General features: G+C 55.1%; 8 protein-coding genes across 8 annotated transcripts; 3 read left to right on the top strand and 5 right to left on the bottom strand.

Annotated features, from left to right (window-relative positions):
* Window positions 1–283: 283 nt before the first annotated feature.
* yesW (Rhamnogalacturonan endolyase YesW) lies at window positions 284–2,059 on the bottom strand (the record flags this gene model as incomplete). The annotated part of the gene is made up of 1 exon (XM_032021889.1): window positions 284–2,059. The coding sequence occupies one exon, from the start codon at window positions 2,057–2,059 to the stop codon at window positions 284–286; it is 1,776 nt and encodes a 591-aa protein (XP_031881185.1).
* A 956-nt stretch (window positions 2,060–3,015) lies between these two features.
* On the bottom strand, window positions 3,016–3,672 carry CGGC5_v009771 (uncharacterized protein; the record flags this gene model as incomplete). Its single annotated transcript, XM_032021887.2, has 3 exons — window positions 3,016–3,356; window positions 3,414–3,473; window positions 3,633–3,672. 3 exons carry the CDS (start codon window positions 3,670–3,672, stop codon window positions 3,016–3,018), a joined length of 441 nt encoding a protein of 146 aa, XP_031881237.2.
* A 909-nt stretch (window positions 3,673–4,581) lies between these two features.
* On the bottom strand, window positions 4,582–6,147 carry CGGC5_v009770 (1-phosphatidylinositol 4,5-bisphosphate phosphodiesterase 1; the record flags this gene model as incomplete). Its single annotated transcript, XM_032021886.1, has 1 exon — window positions 4,582–6,147. One exon carries the CDS (start codon window positions 6,145–6,147, stop codon window positions 4,582–4,584), a length of 1,566 nt encoding a protein of 521 aa, XP_031881180.1.
* A 2,638-nt stretch (window positions 6,148–8,785) lies between these two features.
* Window positions 8,786–9,858, top strand: CGGC5_v009769 (uncharacterized protein; the record flags this gene model as incomplete). The annotated part of the gene is made up of 4 exons (XM_032021885.1): window positions 8,786–8,815; window positions 8,895–8,923; window positions 8,989–9,487; window positions 9,544–9,858. 4 exons carry the CDS (start codon window positions 8,786–8,788, stop codon window positions 9,856–9,858), a joined length of 873 nt encoding a protein of 290 aa, XP_031881181.1.
* A 233-nt stretch (window positions 9,859–10,091) lies between these two features.
* On the bottom strand, window positions 10,092–11,289 carry CGGC5_v009768 (2-dehydro-3,6-dideoxy-6-sulfogluconate aldolase; the record flags this gene model as incomplete). Its single annotated transcript, XM_032021884.1, has 6 exons — window positions 10,092–10,185; window positions 10,240–10,413; window positions 10,463–10,525; window positions 10,592–10,731; window positions 10,804–10,951; window positions 11,045–11,289. 6 exons carry the CDS (start codon window positions 11,287–11,289, stop codon window positions 10,092–10,094), a joined length of 864 nt encoding a protein of 287 aa, XP_031881182.1.
* Window positions 11,290–11,931: 642 nt separating this feature from the next.
* On the top strand, window positions 11,932–14,118 carry CGGC5_v009767 (Pantothenate transporter liz1; the record flags this gene model as incomplete). Its single annotated transcript, XM_032021882.1, has 12 exons — window positions 11,932–12,144; window positions 12,201–12,240; window positions 12,292–12,351; window positions 12,410–12,521; window positions 12,580–12,714; window positions 12,774–13,125; window positions 13,194–13,239; window positions 13,291–13,427; window positions 13,481–13,594; window positions 13,647–13,731; window positions 13,785–13,889; window positions 13,946–14,118. The coding sequence occupies 12 exons, from the start codon at window positions 11,932–11,934 to the stop codon at window positions 14,116–14,118; spliced, it is 1,572 nt and encodes a 523-aa protein (XP_031881266.1).
* A 350-nt stretch (window positions 14,119–14,468) lies between these two features.
* Window positions 14,469–15,958, bottom strand: CGGC5_v009766 (Uncharacterized protein; the record flags this gene model as incomplete). Its single annotated transcript, XM_032021881.1, has 2 exons — window positions 14,469–15,003; window positions 15,066–15,958. The coding sequence occupies 2 exons, from the start codon at window positions 15,956–15,958 to the stop codon at window positions 14,469–14,471; spliced, it is 1,428 nt and encodes a 475-aa protein (XP_031881265.1).
* A 545-nt stretch (window positions 15,959–16,503) lies between these two features.
* Window positions 16,504–18,567, top strand: icl2 (Mitochondrial 2-methylisocitrate lyase; the record flags this gene model as incomplete). Its single annotated transcript, XM_032021880.1, has 6 exons — window positions 16,504–16,610; window positions 16,776–16,954; window positions 17,017–17,443; window positions 17,497–17,553; window positions 17,652–18,052; window positions 18,179–18,567. 6 exons carry the CDS (start codon window positions 16,504–16,506, stop codon window positions 18,565–18,567), a joined length of 1,560 nt encoding a protein of 519 aa, XP_031881269.1.
* Between the last annotated feature and the right edge of the window lie 354 nt (window positions 18,568–18,921).

The raw sequence follows: 18,921 nt of genomic DNA, 5'->3' as shown, positions 1-18,921 counted from the left end.
AGAAGAAGAACATGCTGCTTGGAAGAATAAGTAGGAGTTTTGGAGCGCCAGCCACGTTGGTCTTAATGTACGTGAGAAATTGTTGAATTCAATGTAAATACAGTGTGACTACTGCCGTCATGTATATACTGTACTCTTTGCATATGTGAAGATAAATAGCTACAAGAAACTCTGAATGAGTAATGTGAACGGGAATTGACTGATTGTTGCATCCCTCCTTCGGCTGTCTCAACCTGGGTTTGCCGACGAGGGGTTTCAACACCGTAGTGCTGAATTTTAGCTTCTAGGCACCCGCATATCTGATGTTCGGCGTAGGAGGCTCCTTCATATCCTTTCCAATGAAGTAGTCGACGTGACTAGACTGCATGTAGCCCTTCAGCGTCATGGCGTTGCGGTAAGCCGGGTTGTGCGCCAGAGTATACAGCCGGATGTCGCTCGGCTTATCCGTCGTAAAGATCAGCAACTCATCCGCGTCCGCATTAGTCACAACAACCTCCTCCCTCCAGTCGCCAAGGATGTCGCCAATGAACTGGGCGTACCTACCCGATAGAGTGCCTCCGTAGGTGCTGACCTTCAAAATTCGATCGACCGCAGATGTGTTCCAATTCCACTTTTCAAACTTGCCGTCGTTGAAGAGCTCCATCATCTCGTCTCCGTCCCACCAGAGACCCGTATGAGGCCAGGGAGCAAGGGAGGTGTCGGACTCAGTGAGCTCGTCTTCCTTCGCGTTGTAGACACCCATGAACGACCAAACCTCCATGCCCTCGTGATTGGGATCAATGTCTCCAGCCATACCTCGCGCATTGTCGCCGACCTCATCGCCGTAGTGTTTCCAGAGAATCTCGCCAGAGTCGGCATCGTAGTAGTACTCGTACAAAAGGCTCGGGTTGTCTTGCTGAACGCCATACCCCTGGAGGCCCTCGCGGTCAGGATCCATCTTGGCAATGTGGTAGCGGTCGCCGTGGACAACGCCCTGGTCGTTGAGCGAATAGCGAGGCTTTCCGTCGCCGTTGAGACCAAACCCAATCTCAAAGACTTCGTCCTTCCCATCGCCGTCCACGTCGATGATACGCGTGTTGTGTCCGTCTGAGTAATTGCCGTTACCCCGGTTCCACTGCCACTCTTGCGTGAGAGCTTTACCGTTGAAGGTGTAGGCCGCATAGATCAGATTGAAGGCTCCCGAGTCCTGGCGGTTCTTCATGTAGGCAACGAGATGGGGCGTCTCTCCATCAAGGAACCCAGCACCCAAGCGCGCACCCATTGGGCCGTCTTCGATGTAGTCTGTGGGCACAGGGGCAGTGGCGCGGAGGGCGCCGGTAAGTCCGTCGATGATGGCCATGAACTGATGGTCGTCGGTCTCGCCATCATCGAAAGTGGTGCCGTCTCCGAATTTGACGCCGTTGGCGATTCTCAGAGCGACTTCCGCCCGGCCGTCACTATCGAAATCGAATACAGTCGCACCGTCCCAGTGGCCCACATCAATCGTTGCAGATCCAGGTTCAATATTGTTCTGGTTCTCGCTGTTGGGCCCCAGACTAATCTGCCACAGAAATGTTCCGTTGCTGGTGTACGCTTCGAGGGACTGAGGCGACGTCTGGCGATCAAGGACAAAGTCCCACTCACCATCGCCATCCAGATCGCCGACCCAGACAAACTTGACGGCGCCCCCGCTGTTGATGGGGACACGAACGACGGGCTCGACGGCATTATCAGCCGGGAGGCTGAAGGATCCGCTGGCGTCTTGCTCCTTGCCGCTGATGACCGGCTTGACAAAGTAGGTATTGACCTCGTCTGGGTCGGCGGTAGAGTCGACAAAGTTGGTGCCGCCGGTGAGAACGGCGCTGTTGAGCTTCTCAGGGCTTCCGCCCGCGTCACGGTAGACGTTGAAGCCGATCCCGCTGGGGTCAAGACCTAGGAGCCGCCAAGAAACGAGGATCTCCTCATCGCTTCTGCGGACGGCGACTACACCTCGGCCGAGGTTTTCCAAGGGCCGAGCTGCGTGGGCCAACAGGCCGCTCAAGAGAGCAAGGATGGCGGGAAAGGTTGTTTGCAACTTCATGATCAATGTCTGAGGTAGGTACAGGAAGGTTGCTGTACTAGAGAGTTTGCTGGCTTGGGTCTCTATTACCAAGAATCAAATTCAAGAGAAATTCTTTCACTCATTTATATTTCTCGGTGGCCGGCTACCTCGTGCGTGAGCTTATTTTTCCCGCTGCAATATCGCGTCCTCGTCCTCTTGGTCCCGAGATGCAAATACGCAGTTTCTCTTCACGTTAACTCATGGTTTTGGCGCGCCGGTAGATGTCGTTCGGCCGCACGAACGACATTACGCGCAGACGGCATTTCCTCAAGCGAAGGGCCGCCATTGGAGGAGGAAACAATCCAGGTCTTGGCAGAGTACCACAAGATCACCAACCCCTGGCCTGATAACTTGGTCCGAATCACATTCCCCGGGGATCCTGTCCTGGCTTTAGGTCCGTTGGTCGTTGTCGGGAGATCTGGCCCGGAGCATCGGACGAACGCGCGGGAGAGGTGACTTACCCCACGGGGAAGTGTGCCTGCCAAGCCCCCGTAAGCTGCACCCCACAAGTTTCGGGAACGTTGTCGATCAGGTCCTTTCTTTACCGCAACCTAAGAGTTTTCCTCTTTGATATGATTCGGGTTAAGGTGAAGTTACCGAGCGCAGCACTTGGGGCTAAGTTTGACGAGCAGTTCCAGTTTGCTCCAAGGCGGGAGTCTGCTATCAACGCATGCAAATAAACTAGCGAAAATTCGAAAATGCCTTAACCGGCCATCCTGCTGACCTGTAACAGACGGCTATTTTAGCAATGCAACAAGCTGTGCGACCATGGAGGAATAATCACGTAACTCCAACCAAGCGATGGAGGGATAGTCGATCATCTTTTGGCTCAGTAACACTTTTGGCCTAGTAAAATGTCCACCTATCTATCCATAACTCACATCATCCACGAACTAAATCCCTCGAACCCGTTCCATCTCCAAACTCATTCTCGCTCAAGGATACTTCGACCGACAGCTTGAATCCGCCCCCGTCGCCCCGGCCCCCTGGCACCGCCTCCGCCAGTCGCAGTTATCGAAGCTCGACGCGCCGCCGTACGTCTTGACCTCGCACTCCTGGTACGTCGTGCTCGCGCCGTACTCGCGCTCCGCCTTGATCATGCTGCCGCCGAAGTGGTCGCACACGGACTTGGTCGCCCCGTTGTTGGGCACGCCGTTGCTGTCGTAGCAGTGGCAGTCGTTGTAGCTGGCGCACGCGGAGGCGTAGGCCGCGAAGGCGAGGGTGAGAAAGGCGGAGACGCGCATCGCGAGATGGGAGATGGTGATGGGTTGGGTTGCTTCTGGTGTGTTAGGGAATGGACGAAGGTTTTATATATGGAGGTGGGGTTGCTTACAATGAAGATGAAGGGATGGTCGATGCAGATTGAGATGGTAAACCGGTGGGATGAAGTCAGCTGGGTTAGCATTTATATGATTCACTCATTGTCTTGCGCTCTATCTATGAGTATGAAATATCGACTGGGCGGGATTATATGGCCCTGGTCAGTGAACGTTGAAATTGGACCTCGACTGACTCTGTCAACTTCCCCACATCCCACCAGGACGCCAAGCACATCGGCAATGCCCTCCGTATTTCTTGTTCGGTGGAGTCATGATTTTAAGTACGATCAGCACCGACACGATGTTCCTCCAATCGACTCTGCGCAATTTTATTGATATCCTGACTCGTACCTTGTCCTCATGGTGTGAGCTTCGCTAAAGTCGGGAGTCTCCCCCATATACCGCTACATATATGGGCCTTTGTTCTATTGAAATTTCTGCCTCTACCCAACTCGCTTGATCCGAAGGATATCAGAGCCGATAGCTTCCTCAAAGTCTTATCATATTGTGTGTTTTCAAGTACCCTAATGCAATGATACCCACGAATCTCTTCGTCACTGAGACGCCATGTAAGTGCATAGTAAGTAGGTAGATATTTAGGTAGTGGAGGCAAGAACACGAACACCGCGCTACGAATACGCGCACAGTACGACGTCTTGCGAAGTGCTGTATGGCGAAGCTATGACTCGCGATACCCTTGAACACCAGCCCGAGACGAGGGCCTAGGCTAGGTCCCATGGCATGATTATAATAAACACGCCGTGGAGGTAGACCGAGCTGGAGCACCACATCAAAATGCTTGAGATGTCGTTGGCCAGCAGACCCAGGGTTAAATGGAGCCGACGTCGTCGGTACGAAAGACTGGGATGATAGCAGGGAGTCGGAAAGTCTATTTCGACCTTCAGGACCACATCTCGATTGGATTCTCACCGCCAACATCCCAAAGATGGGTCGGAATCGCAACAAACAGCGACCAGATAAGAAAAGTTGACATCAATTCATTAGACTACTATGGTCATCCCTCATTATGCATCAACAATCTCGAAGCGGACGAGAATGGAGCACGTCGTCTCTCTGCCCTTCAAATCCAACATCCGGATAAAGACCCAGCCAGGTACGGTGTAAGCCAGCCGCACGGCCCCGACTGCCAGCATCGGGTTCCTCGCGAAGCTGTCGTCGCTCTTAATGAGCATTCGCAAGAACACCATCTCGTTGTCCTGGTACTCCCACTCTAGCGTCTCGTCCCAGAGCGGTTCCGTCGGTGGTGGGTTCTCGCTTGTGCAAGAAGCCCGTGAGCTTGTGTTGCCTGTACCCTGCTGTCTTCCTCTTAGGGGGTTCCATGGACAGATCATGCGGGTGTACAAGCGTGCAGGTGAGGTAGGGCTTGATGGGCTCGTCGTCATCACGCTTTGAAGGGATAGGTACGTCGGTGGCACCGCCAACGTGGAGACGCAGCTTCTTCTTGCCTCCCGAATCAAGATGGCCGGAGCCGCCAGCCCGGAGCGCGGCAGGCTTCAGGATGAAGCCCTCGGAACCACTAAAGAGGGCCTCGTTGAGCTGCATCGATGCGCCAAAGGTCTGCCAGTTGAGAGCGCAGATTTGAGCACCGATGCCCCAGAAAGGGACCGGATGGAGGTTCTTAGATGAAATACGGGTGCCCTTCGGGAAGACGCGCATGAGGTGCTGAGCGTTGTGTCGGGAGATCTTGTCGCTCGCCTCGGGCATGTGGGAGGCGAGGCCAGATTCGGACACATTAATGAGGTGGTGGTGAGGCCCGTCTTTGAGAATGTCCTCGTACCAGGAGTTGTCGACTGGCTTGACGGACTGGGCGTAGACGCCGAGCGCCTCGAGCTCGGGAACAATGAGCGTCTTTGGGGCAGCCTTCTTCTTGGCCTTGTAGGCTTCGTGGTTCTTTCTCTCTTCCTCATCCTCGTCGTCAGAGCTGGAGCTGCTGTCGTCAGGCTCGCCTGGGAAGTGGTACTCGACAATGAGGACGATCTTGTTGCCGAGCTCCTCGAGACGGACAGGGCTGTCGCCTTCCTGCTCCGCGTGGCCCTTCTCTCGCACCGCCTTGCTCAGCAACCTGTCGCCAAAGACTTCCTTCATGATATGAACGAGGCGCATCTGCCCTTCTGGGTCGCAGTGGTTCTCCAGAGACAGAAGGATGGGGGCAGCCGGGTTAGGATCTCTCGCCTCCTGGTCGACGACATCGCGGATGGTCTCGCACACGGCACGGAAGGGGATGTGAGAGACCAGGGTGTAGCCGTGGGTGACCTTTGGCTCGTCCTTGTTGTCGGGGTTGTCCCAGGCATCAATCTCGACGCAGCGTGCACCAGCGCGCAAAGTGTCTTCGTAGGCCTCGGCCGAGGAGCTTCCATAAAGCTGGTGGGCCAGGAGGTAGGTGTTGTGGCTGGAGCTGATGAAGTACTCGGGCAGCGGGTGGGACCTGTCAGTGAGTTCGCGCGGCACGCTGATGTGAGGCTTGTCGACGAGAGCCTGCAGGGCGCGGGAGGGCTGGTCCGAATCGATGTCCGCCTCCTTGGAGGACAGAACCTTCTGGTCGACCAGGAAGGACTTGATTGCGCGACTCACGCGCAGGCGGTGCTTGAGGTCGGAGTCGCGGGCGGCGTGGCCTCCACCGGCGAGGGTGGAGTGGTCCGTCTTCTCGCCGAGCTCTTCCTCATCCTCGGGGGCGCGCTTGGAGAAGGGATTGAGGTTGGCAAGCTTTGAGGTTATTTGCGCAGCCATGTTGAGGAGCGACAGGTGGGTTCTGACTCAGGAGGAAGGGCGGGCGTCTGTCGTCTGCGCTCGAGCTCTGGCGCACGGAGTAGGGATATTTGAAGAGTCAAGGTGAGGTGAGATAAGATGCGGAGAGGAGATGATGATGAAGGCAAGAAGACGCAGGGAGCGGCGGCAGGGAAAACAGACGACGTCAAGCTTGGCTGATGCACGCCGCGTCAGGTCGCAGCTGGTGTGGTGCCTTCCTTGAATGCGCCCCCAAATGCCCCTCAGCTCCTGCTCAGAATGCGCCGGCGCGATGGAAGGGTTCTTTTGGTGTGGAGCCGATAACTGGGGAGCTGGTTGAGCTGTGGCCAATGGAAGACGCCAGATATGACCTGTTCAGGTTAGCTCAGGCCTTACGTAAGACAGGTTAAAACGTGCCCCTCACCACCTTCTTGAAGTTCTTCGTCCACTGGTTCGTCTCATCCTCTGAATCCTTCCAGAGAACACCTCCCTCAGACGGGCATGGTCTTCTAGAACAAGCATCCAACTCTTCGACGCACTGAGAGCATCTGAAATGGACACACGGGCTATGATGTTGAAAGCCTGCGCCATCTTCTTCAAGCCTGTGGCGGCCAACGCATCTCGTCCGACATGGCCAACGCGACTGCGCGACTGCCGGTTCTCTGAGGCCGACGAGACCATTTCAGAGTCCGTTGCGACGATCGGCACTTTACCGCCGTCTTATCCTGGCTCAGCCACAGAGGCTTAAACACGGCATCCTGTTTCGCTGGCTAGCCAGCTGTTCTCTCGCCCGCCCAGCTGAGCTCAGCTGTCCGGCCCAATCAGCACTCCCAGAGACTCCAAGCCAAGCAGTCGACCCCACGATGCAGTGCCAGCGTCGTCAGCGCCCCAGGATCAAGCCGAATCTCCAACATCATCCTCGCTGATGGATCCACTTCGGCGCCGTTCTACCGGCTCGGCATCTTCCTGTCCGGAACGGCACTCAGGGACTCTTTCAGCCTTGTGGGTCCGTCACACCGTGAACCTGCAGCCAGACCTTTCCGTCCCCAGACATTGGCGTCTTCTTTTCTCCGATGCAAAGACGTCTGTTCCATCTCCTCGTGTCATGTCAAACACCACTTGACTATTCGAGATGTGCTGGTTGCGTCGTGGGAATGGCGGGGTCGTGACACTGCACAGTGATCTCAGTTTTCCGGAGAATTCGAAGAATCATCGAGGAATGATCGTGGCTTACAACCGACAATCGAATGCTGCTGATGGAAGCTTGGACGTCTCAGCCAGGATCCCCTTCGCCGTGTTCATGTGTTGCCACACGGAAAGGACCCAGAGCTTCAGTCTGGTCGCGAGCTTTCACTCCCATCCAGGCCGTCCCGGGGCATGTTGAGGCGCGTGCGTTGGTCTCTTGTACGCTAGCCCAACGCGGGACGCATTGCTAGGATATCTACTGGCGGGACAACCCAAGCTTTTCGATTCGAAACGACAAAGATATGGCCACCAATTCTGATTGAGCCATGGAAGCTGTGCGACCGAATGCTGTTCGCCAATTGCGCCCGCAGACACATTTTGCTCCCAACCCCTCGAGCTCCATTGGCGGTAGTGCATGCACCTCCAAGGGTCTTTGGGCGCCGTCTCGGTCGGTGATGGCTAGGCCCTCCAAAGTCTGGGGTCTAACGGGGAGGCAAACATCGAATTGGCATGGCTGGCCAGACGAACCACGGGTAGCGCAGCTGCACAGGGAACAAGCAGCAGGGGAGCTCGAAGGCGCCCTCCATCCGTCGAACCCAGCCAGATGGCTCCCTGCCGGCCGCTGTCGTCATCCTCAGCTTACCTTGTGCGTTATTTTTACCCGAAAGCGGCGAGCGGCACACCGCCAGACGCTCATGACGAGAAGCAAGCGACAAATCGTTTGATGGACGGGTTTTGATGGATGGCATGGCATGGCTGGGTGCATTGAGAATCATCAAGACAACACACATGCGACCGGGGACGAGAGGCGAGGAGGTGCAAATCGCATCGTGATCGACAGCGCAAAGGGCCACGGGATGAGTGAGCAACATCGCCTTCGCCTCCCACCTCCCACGCACCCACGGTGTCCTCTCCTCTCCTCGTCTCAGTCCAGTGCGGTCGCACAGCATGCGGGGTCCAGCAGCATTCCACCAAAGAACCCCCGTCCCATGCCTACGCGGGCCTCCGGCAGTAGTGTGCCCAACGATGACTCCCCAGGCATCCCAAGACCCTGCTGGCCTATTGCGTGCTCAAATGTGAGGGAGTAAGCTTCTGAGGGAGCTTCAGAAGGGTTGCCCATGACGTCTGAAGCTGCGGCGTCTTCCCAAGTTCCTTCTGCGTCGACCTAATTAACTGGGGGCGGGCTCGCTGCCTACTGCCGCTAGAGGGTGTCCGATTTGGGGGCCACAGGTTAGCTTTCCCCTCTCGTCGCAGAGATCGGCGCCTGGAGACCCGACGGCCAACGCCACACCCTTCTTCTCCCGTCCTCCACTTCTTTTTCCTCCATGCTACGCTGGTTCTCCAGGGTATTTACATGTGAGCCACCACGCCTTCCCACGTTTTGGCATCGCCCGTTCAACTTCGTCTTGTCGACTTGAGATATCCGGTGCAGTTGTGGCAGAGACTGGACGCCAAGATGGTCAACCCGGGGATTGTGTACCTTTTGGTGAGCAGCCCACGGACTTCAGGCGGCACTGCAGCGTTGCATTCCCCATTTCGTTCGCTAACCTGACTGGGATTATCAGATCTGCGTCGCCCTTCTTGTGACGGCCATGTAAGTCCTCCCCCTCCACAGATCATCAGCTTCATTCGGTTTCAATCATACTGACCATCGCGCAGCGTCACTCACGTCTCGAGCTCGAGACTCTCCCTCCCGACCGCGCCGTTTTTGAGCTTTCTCCCCATCATCCTGCCTATCATTGGCGCTGTCAATGCCTTCTACCGTCCTCGCCTTCTCTTCAACGCCAGCCAGTCGCTCGCACGCACCGAGCAGCTGCTTCCAACGATCCTGCAGAGCTTGCAGGGAGTCTTGACCACCGCCATCGCCGTCCTCTTCCTTCAGTCTTCTCTTCCTGGTGCCGACTTGAACTGCGGACTGTCGACCACCTGGCAGCATATGTTTGCTGGCAAGGACGAATCTGCCATTCGACGCATCCAGGACAGCTTGGACTGCTGTGGTCTGAACAGCGTCAAGGACCGTGCCTGGCCATTCCGGGCAGACGTGCAATGCGCCCAGAGATACGGGCGTGACACCCCGTGCATGGGACCATGGCGCGAGGCAACGATTAGGAACTCGAGCATCGACCTGGGCATCGTGTTAGTTGTCGGTGTCTTGCAGGTGCGTTTGCCTCATCATGTGCATTTGGATATTCACGGCTGACCACCTATCATCAGATTCTCACCATGCTCTACACACAAAGCGCCAGCAACTGGAGGCACGCGTGGTGGGCACAGGGCTGGCGACACCTCTCGGACCGCCCCATCGAGGAGCGTGAGCGCACCCGACCCCTCCTCACATCAGCCGCTGCCGCCGCCGCCGCCGAGGCTCCGAATGACAGTGGCGACGAGTCCGACGTGCCCGTGACATACCGTGATCTGAGCCCCCAGTACGGCACCACTGGCGAACCCCGTGGCCGAACCCGCACCGCCGCCGGCCGCATCGAGCCCTCGTCGCTGAGAAACGTGACGAACGTTTGGGAGGGCGACTAAAGCCTAGGCTAACCTACACCACCAATTCAATCAACCGCATGACGAGCCCAATTTTTTGTTCTTTCTCATATCTTGCGTGTAAGACTTTAGCATTGCGAGCGAGGGATATTGCACGGAGTTAACGTGTTTGTTTGTGGCAAGACTGCTTGGCACGGCGTTGGGACGGAATATTAGTGCTTAGTGTGGTACAAATCGTTACATCTTTTTTTCTTCATATTTTTGGGCTAAAATTTTTACTGAAGTCTTGTTGAAATCTCGTTCATTGACGCTGCTTGTTTTGACATACCAGCCAGAAGCAGAGCCAAGTCGCGGCCCGCCATGGCGAATCTGTCGATGGTGTGTCAGTATCAATCAAAGGTTTATGTGAAAATTTCTGCCTACCGAAAAGGAGCATGTCTCTTCGCAAACTCTTCAAGCAGATCTGGCCTCGGCTCCAACCCTCCCAGTCCGACGAACACCTTGCGTCCGTCTACGCTCGCCTTCTCGGCTGCGCCTGCGATCTTGGCCACGGTGGAGTGGAACAGCTCCGAATCGTATTGTCCGGGGATGCCCAGCCTAATCACCGTCAGTCGAGTCTTGTGTAAACGATGGTAGGAGGACATACTCCATGCAGAGGTCTGCGCATCCGATGAAGAGCGCGTCGATGCCGGGTACCGCGGCGATGGCCCTAGAGACAGTTTTAGCAAGGAGTCGCGCGGGAATGGTTCTTCTAGAGAAGCGGATGTACACGTACTCTACATTCTCCACGCCCTCTTTCGTCTCAATCATGGGCATGGTGAGCACCTCGTCGTTGACGACTTCGGCGATGGCAGCGTAGGATAGTTGCGTGGTGTACTGGGTCATTGCGGTGACCATTGTGACTGAGCGGTGGCCCTGGAGACGTAAGTCTCGTGTAAGCTTTGGAAGGGAGGTGGAGGTTGTGGCAGAGGACGAAAAGCAACTCACGAGGGGAGGGAACTTCGACGCGTCGACGCACATCTTTGCCTGTTCCACGGTGTTGACGTGCGGGACGATGACGGCCTGCGCGCCGGAGTCGAGGCAGCGCGAGATCCATTCCTGGGAGCATGTTGGGACGACTACTGTAGGCGTGATTCTGTGATCAAGAATAACATCCGTCAGTAATTTGCACAGTTCGTTAGGCTGTACCTATCCCCGAGGAGTTGTGATGGGGAAAAGGCTTGCTCACCCCACGTTCAGACACGACACAGCGATATCCTTCATCGTCTCCATGCTCATGGCCATATGCTCGAGGTTCATCAGCACGGCCGAGTAGCCCGCGCGCTTGGCGACGAGGGGCATCTCGGTGGAGAACGCGACGCGCAGGCCGAAGGAGTGCGCGAGGCGGTTCTGGCGCATGAGGCTCTTGACGAGGTTAGGGCGGACCGTCTCGCGGGCCAGGGCGAGCTGGTCGGGGGGCACTGAGGAGGACATTTTTGGCGGTAGGTGTGATGAGTAGTGTTCTGAGGACGTGCTGGTGGGAGATGGAATGCGCAAACAGTAACACACAATCTGGGTAGGACGGAGAGATGGCTGACGTCGTCGCTGTAGCTGTTTTAGAGAGCACAATCGCGTTGCTTCGTACCCCGACGTCGGCCGATGGACGCCGGCCGCCCCGGCGGACGGGGGTGCTTATCCGGGGACCGGGGGGTGGTATAGAATGATAAGAATGCGGGGAAAGCGATCGGGGGGAGAAGAAGGTGGGATACGTCGGACGACGCCCGACAAGAGGGGCGCAATGTGTGTTCGATGCAGCTTATCTTCGGGCAGGATGCCGAAAGATTGAGGGGATCCACCGGGGGCGTTGAGGTCTTGGCTTGCGCTTTTGATCTGCTGATACTGTTGATAACATGCAGTTGGATGGGAGATGTAACCAGGGGTCGAGTTGGTGTGGTGGCTGGTTATCATTAACCCGTGTTCTGTGGGAGGATAATAAAACTTACATTATGGAATAAGAGTTGTTGTCCAAGGTGTGCCTCGGTGTCGAAACTCCCACCGGTTCCTTACTATCTTAATTTGCGGAAGCCGTGTTTTGAAGACTTTCGTTGTTCAATTCGCACACAAGGCGACTCAGTGATGGACGGCAAGAAAAGCCACGAGGTCAACTCGGCCATGTCTCCCGCTGCTTCTGACATTGGCGTTGGCGCGCACGAGGCGCACAACGTCTCCTTTGGAAAGAAGATTTTGTATCACCTATGGGACGCGGATCAGCATCTGAAAAGTCCGCAAGAGAGGGCTCTGGTGAGGAAGTTGGATTTTGGGATTCTCATCTGTGCGACGTTGGGATGGGTGAGTCTCCTCTAGGGCCTCCTTGTCGTCTTTGGGGTTGCTAACGAGGTTGGTAGTGGATGAAATACATTGACCAGAGTAACATCACCAACGCATGTGAGTAGCCCCTTTCGAAGAGGGAGATGGTGTTCTGACAAAAAGTGATAGACGTCAGTGGCATGAAGGAGGATTTGAACATCAAGGGGAACGAGTACACATATATGCTAAGTAAGTGTTCAAAGTCGTCGGCGGAGATGAAATTGTCTAACGGAATTGTGTTCTGCAGTGTGCTACACCATTGCTTTCGCCATTATGCAAATCCCAGCAAACATGATCGCCCTCAAAGTCCGTCCTCGTATCTGCCTTGTGGTCTGCGAGCTCGGTTGGACAGCCTTCACGTAAGATTGCATCTGAAATCCCACCATTCCCTAAGGAGAAGCTAACCCAGGATGACAGCTTCGCGCAAGCTGCAGCCCAAACAAGCAACCAGATGTACGCCTTCCGCTTCATGGTCGGCCTCTTCGAAAGCCCCTTCTCGCCCATCATAATCTTCCTGCTCGGATCGTGGTACACCAAGACAGAACTCGCAAAGTGCGTCCCCCACCTCCCACATCCCACACGTCCAAACAGAATACTGACTCTACCCAAAGGCGCGTCGCCGTCTGGCACGTCACCGGCTTCTTCGGGCAGGCAACCTCGGGCTTCCTCCAGGCCGGCATCCACAAGGGCCTCGACGGGCACCTCGGCATGGCGGGCTGGCGCTGGATGTACATCATCTGCGGGTGCATGAGTCTGCCGATCGCGCTGTCCGTGTGGTTCCTGCTGCCAGACTACCCGCACAACACGACGGCGTGGTACATCACCGAGGAGGACAAGCAGCTCGCGATGCAGCGCTCTGCGAAGCTGGGCCGCGTCGAGATCACGGGCGTCATGGACCTGAAGCTCGTAAAGCGCATGTTTGGGAACTGGAGGTGGTGGGTGCTGTGTCTGATGTACATCTTTGTGAGTCTCCCCTTTGTTTCTGGGTTGGTTGAAGCGTGTGGTTGGAGGTTGCTGACAGTTGTTGGTAGTATGGGAACTCGTGCCAGGCGAACAACTACTTCGCCATCTACCTGCGTATGTCTTGTATTTGGAGGTCAGACAAGGGGCCAAGCTAACGGGTGATAGGCGAGAACGGCTACAGCGTTACCCAGCGCAACGTCATCCCGGCCTGCGCCAACCTCGTCACGATGGTGACCGACTTTTCGTGGGGCTTCATGTCGGATCTGACAGGGAACCGACCTATGTGGATGGTTGGCCCATTGGTAAATCTCCCTCTCTCTTCCCTTAGAGAGAAACTACTGACAAGATCTCACAGCTCGGCACCACCGTCGTCGGTTCCTCTATCCTCACCGCCTACCCCGCCTCCGACGGCGCTCGCGTTGCGGGCTTCTTCTTGGTTGCCTGCGGTTACGTGACTGCCGTGACCTGGGTGAGTACTTTCTTGTATCTCCTGAATGATCGTTTCGGCTGACTGGGAGCAGACCTGGGCCAACGAGGTCAACAACGGCAACGCCGAGGAGAGAGCCTTGACGATCTCCAGCATGAACGGATTGTTCTACGCAACCAGTAAGCTACCTGTCATCCCATCAGAGACTTTGCGACTAACGGGTGGTGAACAGACTCTTTCCTGCCGATTCTCATCTTTCCCCAGACCATGGCTCCCACGTTCGAGCGAGGGTTCCCTTCGATTTTGTCCTTTGCGCTTGCTGCGGTGGTACTCGTCCGTAAGTCAAACCCACATCCTAGAAAATAAATAGGAGTGCTAACGAGCGTTTGGTAGTTGTCGCGGACTTTCTGCACAAACGACAGCTCCGGCAAGAGGCTGCGGCAGTTGCGAACCAGCCGGCTTCCGAGGCTGAGGTTGCTGACCCTGTGGATGCTCAAGAGAAGGAGATTGAGAATAAGTTGGTGGGCGCTGTGGAGCCTGTTCGCAACTCTGCTACCATTATTTGAGGCTAGAAGATGAGACCGAGTTTGGTTGGTGTTTGCTTCAATTATTTCAGAGCAACCGTTGAGGATATCAGAAGGTATAACATTAGTACTTTCGTGGGAGTTTAGAGATCAATGAGAGATCTTTCATCATGCGTCGGAGCTCTGATGTCTTCATAGCGTGGTACTTTGCTGTCAAAATTTGTGACAGCCTCGATTCAATGATTGGGATGTACTCTTTTTCGGATTGAAATCTACCATCAAACTCAATACTCGGTTCAATTTGGGAAAACAAGACCAAGCACGTAGGACTGTCGGACTAGGACTTCGACTGTGATCTACTATGACATTTCCATTCTGTATGTCCAATTTGACTACCTGATTCCAATAGTTACAGGGCTACTCAAGTCTTCTCCCTTCTCGATCCTTTCCCTGACGTCAACAATCGTAGCACCTAGTCTGTCAATCCCCTCTTTGATTTCCGCAACTTCATGCCACGCCCAGCAAAGTCTGATACATCGGGCAAACCCATCTTCTGCCTCCGCCCGAGACACGCTGCTCTCGTCTCCAGTGACGGTGAACATGTGACCAAAAGCCACGCGCAACTGTTGATCCTTCAGCGCAATGGCGGCCACGTTCTTGGCAACGGGAAGGTCGTCTGGTAGTCTAAGATACGTGAAGAAACCCCCTGCAGTCGCTGCACCCGCGTCTTTGGGCGTGTTCACTTCCACGCGAACCCCGAGAGGAACCAAAACCTTTTCGATGGCTGCCATGAGCACGTAGTATCTCTCTCGGTACGTGGGAACGAGCGTGTCTTTGATATGGGATTGGAGCTGACCGTTTCGGAGCATCTTGTCGACGAAGGTAGAGGTGAGGTGTGAAGGAGCACCGCCTGAGCTTGAAGAACCGCTGATTTAAGTGCATTAGTCAAAGACAGAACAACAAGAGGAGGAATGACACTCGTGACTTACACCTCTCCCAGCTCCTTAGCAAAGGCTGGCGTGCTCTCCGCCCATCCGACTCGAACACCCGGTCCAATGACTTTAGAAAACGAGCCGTTGCTGAGAGTATTTCCAAAATGACTGCATCCGGGCATCTCTCGGTCGATATCGACGAGGCGAGGCGGGACAGTGGCTACAGCGTCGACTGGAGCAGCGGGATCTTCAGGCCAGCTCAGAAAGTCGTAGACATCGTCTGAAATTACAAGAGCGTCGTACTCGCGAGCAAGGCTGACAAGATCCCTCCGCATCTGCAGAGAAAGAGTCTTTGCGCTGGGGTTGGAAAAGGTCGGGACGAGGTAGATGACGTATTTGTAGATTCTTGGGTATGTCTTGCCAGTCTTGATCGTCGGGGCATCTAGTTCTCCAGAGACGTTCGCCTTTTCCAATGCTTGTGCCTCTGCAACTTCCAGCTCCCGGCGAAGAAAAGCAATGTCGAGACCTTCCTCATTGTCCTCAGGGACACCTTTCAGCTTGCCCTGGAACCCATTGTCTTCAAAGATAGGACACGCGAGGAAGTATGTCGGCTCAACCATGAAGATCTTCCGCGTGTAGAGCGGATCGGTGAATTTCAACAGAACGTTGGCCAGATTGCCCGAGGCTCCGTTGCTGATGCTTATTCTGTCGAGATCAGCTGGCGTCCCGTAGACCGAGGAGAGCCATTCTGCCACGCTTTTGCGGAGAGGGGGATGTCCGACGTGAGGACCGTAGACGAGCGCAGCGGCTGTCTCAGTGTCTGAACTGAGGACCTGGTTGGCCCCCTCGAGGAGACCGCTTGCGGCAAAGAGACGGGGTGAAGGCCATCCTAGCTGGAGATTAATGAGAGATGTCGGTTTGACGGCGGTGCTGGCGATGTTGCTGCCCATATTGATTGATGAGAGTGTTGCGCAGAGCTACTTACATGAGTGCTTGGAAACTTCGGGAGGACATTGAGGTGATCCTGCGATTGCCTGCTGGATATGATGGTCGGACAACACGGCTTACACGGCTGTGGACTGAGTTTCCCGGCCCCTCCCCCTCGTTGCCGGGAGTTTCTTATCGGGAGACGTTCCCCGATGGTGGCTGGGGACCCCTGCAACGTCGTCGGGCGCTAGGGGTGCACTCCGACAGGATCCCGACGCCCGACCGATGGATTGGCCTTGCCTATCGCCTATCACTGGCACGGCACGGATGGCGTGGTTGAGGCTCAGCATCGATAGGAAATAATGAGGGGATGATGGGATGGATTGTTGGTGTCCGACGTCGGGTAAGGTAGGCCGAGCGGCTTGTTGATCAGTGTAGTCGCGAGATGATGGCAAAAAGGACCGTTGCCCCCGCACGAACACAACGTAATGAACAAACCAGATTCTTGCTGGTCATTATTCTCGATTACTCTGTATCGCATCATAAACTCCATCAAATCCTGTGAAAGATGTCTCTGAAGTGGCCCGACGTCAAAGCTGAGAGCGATGCCTTCGCGGCGGAGGTCAAGGAGATTGAGGCGTGGTGGGAGACCGATAGGCAAAAACACATCAAGAGGTTTGTATCTTTCCTTTTAAAACCCCAATACATATCTTAATTTCTGCCTAAGCCACCCATCTATTAAATTCCTTTTTGCTATGACCAGGCTCACAAGCATTGTCGATCACAGTGACGGAGTGTTGGAGGGTGTTATTAGTACTTGTTCCGTCTAACTTATAACAGACCATACACAGCCAAATCTATCGCCGCTTTGAGGAATGTTGGATTTAAGATCGACTATCCCTCCAGTGTTCAGGGAAGGAAGCTTTGGCGCATCCTGAATGAGCACAACGACAATGGCACATACGAACTCACATTCGGAACAACCGAGCCCCTGATTGCCAAGGAGATGGCAAAGACAAGTACGAAGGATTACCATAACAACTGCGATGGCGTGTTTTTCCAGTCCGCTAACGCTGAGCAGTGCAAACTGTGTATGTCTCTGGCGCGCTTTGCGGGCTATCACAAGCCACCTGGCCCGGCGAAGACCATGCCGACTATCCTGCCGACCTCGTGCCATCTGTCGTCAAGCGAATCTTCAACACCCAGCTCTTCCACGACCAGCGACAGACACAGCTGAGAATGAGGTACAGCGAAGCCGACCGTGAGGCGCTCGAGTGCATCGATTACATGCTGCCCATTGTTGCCGACGCTGATATGGGATTTGGCACATTGACTGGATGCATGAAGCTGACAAGGAGCTTTGTAGAGGCCGGTGTCGCGATGATCCATATCGATGATCTGGCAATGGGTCTCAAGAAGTTCACCAATGGCGAAGGGCGGACTATCGTGCCCACGTCAGACTACTTGTCCAGGCTGACCACTGTGAGAATGACTTTCGACATTATGGGGTGAGTAATTGCAAAGCAATACCAAGACGGATGCGCTCTAATCACATTCATAGGGCGGACACTATGCTTCTCTGTCGGTGTGATAGCGACCATGCCGAGTTCATCACGAGGTGAGATACAACCCCCTTTCTTTCCCACTCCGGGACTTCCAACTTCCATTTTTGTTGTCTCTCGTGTCCTTCGCCACGTATGCTTACTTTTTGACAAGCGTGATTGACCCCCGAGACCACCCTTATGTGCTCGGCGCGACGAAGCCGGTTAGCTCCTTCATCCAAGCAATCGAGGAGGGCAAAGGATCAGGCAAGGATTACCTTACCGTCAAATCCGAGTGGAAGGCCTCTGCCGGTCTCATGACTTTCGATGAAGCTGTCAACTCCGTGGCAACCAAAGAACAATACGAGGTCTACATGACAGAAGTCGTCGACAAGACCGTTGCATTGCAGGACCGACGGGCTGCCGCCAAGCGTATCGTCGGTCAGGATATTACATTCGACTGGGAACTTCCCAGGACGCCCTTGGGCCAGTACATGTGGCAATGGTCCACCAAAGCTGTCATTGATCGATGCATTCTCGCCGCGCCTCTCGGTGATGTGACGTGGAGTCGTCAAGGTGCGTTTGGTTGAAACATCACAAAGCACATGCGTTAGAAGCTGACATTCTTATTAGACAAACCAAGTGCATCCTCCCGCAAACCCCCTCACTTGACTGGCGAATAACCGCTAACCCTCTTCCCAGACAAGAAAGACATGCACGAGTTCCACACAGCCCTCCGCGAGGCGTACCCGAACCGTCTCTTCGCCTTCGGATACACGGGTGCGTATGACTTCAGCAAGGGAGGGTACTCAACGCAGGAGGTTGAGACGTTCCCGGCCGACATTGCCAAGATGGGCATTGTGTGGCAGGTCCAGCCAATCTGGGCGACCCAGGGCCTCAGTCTGCACGCCAAGCAGTTCGCCGAGAAGTTCAAGAAGGAAGGGATTGCGGGCTACATGCGGGACGTTGCCGCCCCCTCCATTGCCGGCATGGCGACGGATAAGTACGGAAAGCCGACGTCGCGTGGGGGCTATCTTGCTGATGCCTTCTTCGATGTCGTGGCCGGAGGGGATATTACTGAGCTTGCTTGATATTAGGAAGGATACTCGCAGATCCCACTGGCATTACGGGCGGTGCATATGTGCTTAGTTGCCGCGTTGGATTCCCTGTCCGGCAATATGCGGTACACGGTTGCGGTCGCAACCCTTTTTCTCACGCTCAATGATGAATACGCAAGTTGCAGACGCGCAATGCAACGAGAAGCATCAGGCCGCACCCGGCAATGTGATAATTGGCATGCAGCGCGCATCTTTACTGAGCGGCGAATGAGGAGTTGTCTAATTAAAATGCTGGTCTGATAGCTACGTCGGACTGTGAGCCAAGACCTTTGCGTAACACAGCTGCCGGTTGTCCTATTGGATGAGACAAGCATGCATTGTCTCTCA

Source organism: Colletotrichum fructicola, assembly GCF_000319635.2.
Source record: "Colletotrichum fructicola Nara gc5 chromosome Unknown KSG_Nara_v1_contig05, whole genome shotgun sequence".
In the NCBI taxonomy this organism is placed as follows: Eukaryota; Fungi; Ascomycota; class Sordariomycetes; order Glomerellales; family Glomerellaceae; genus Colletotrichum; species Colletotrichum fructicola.
Note: the sequence above shows the minus strand (reverse complement) of the source record. Positions and strands in the feature narration are given on the sequence as shown.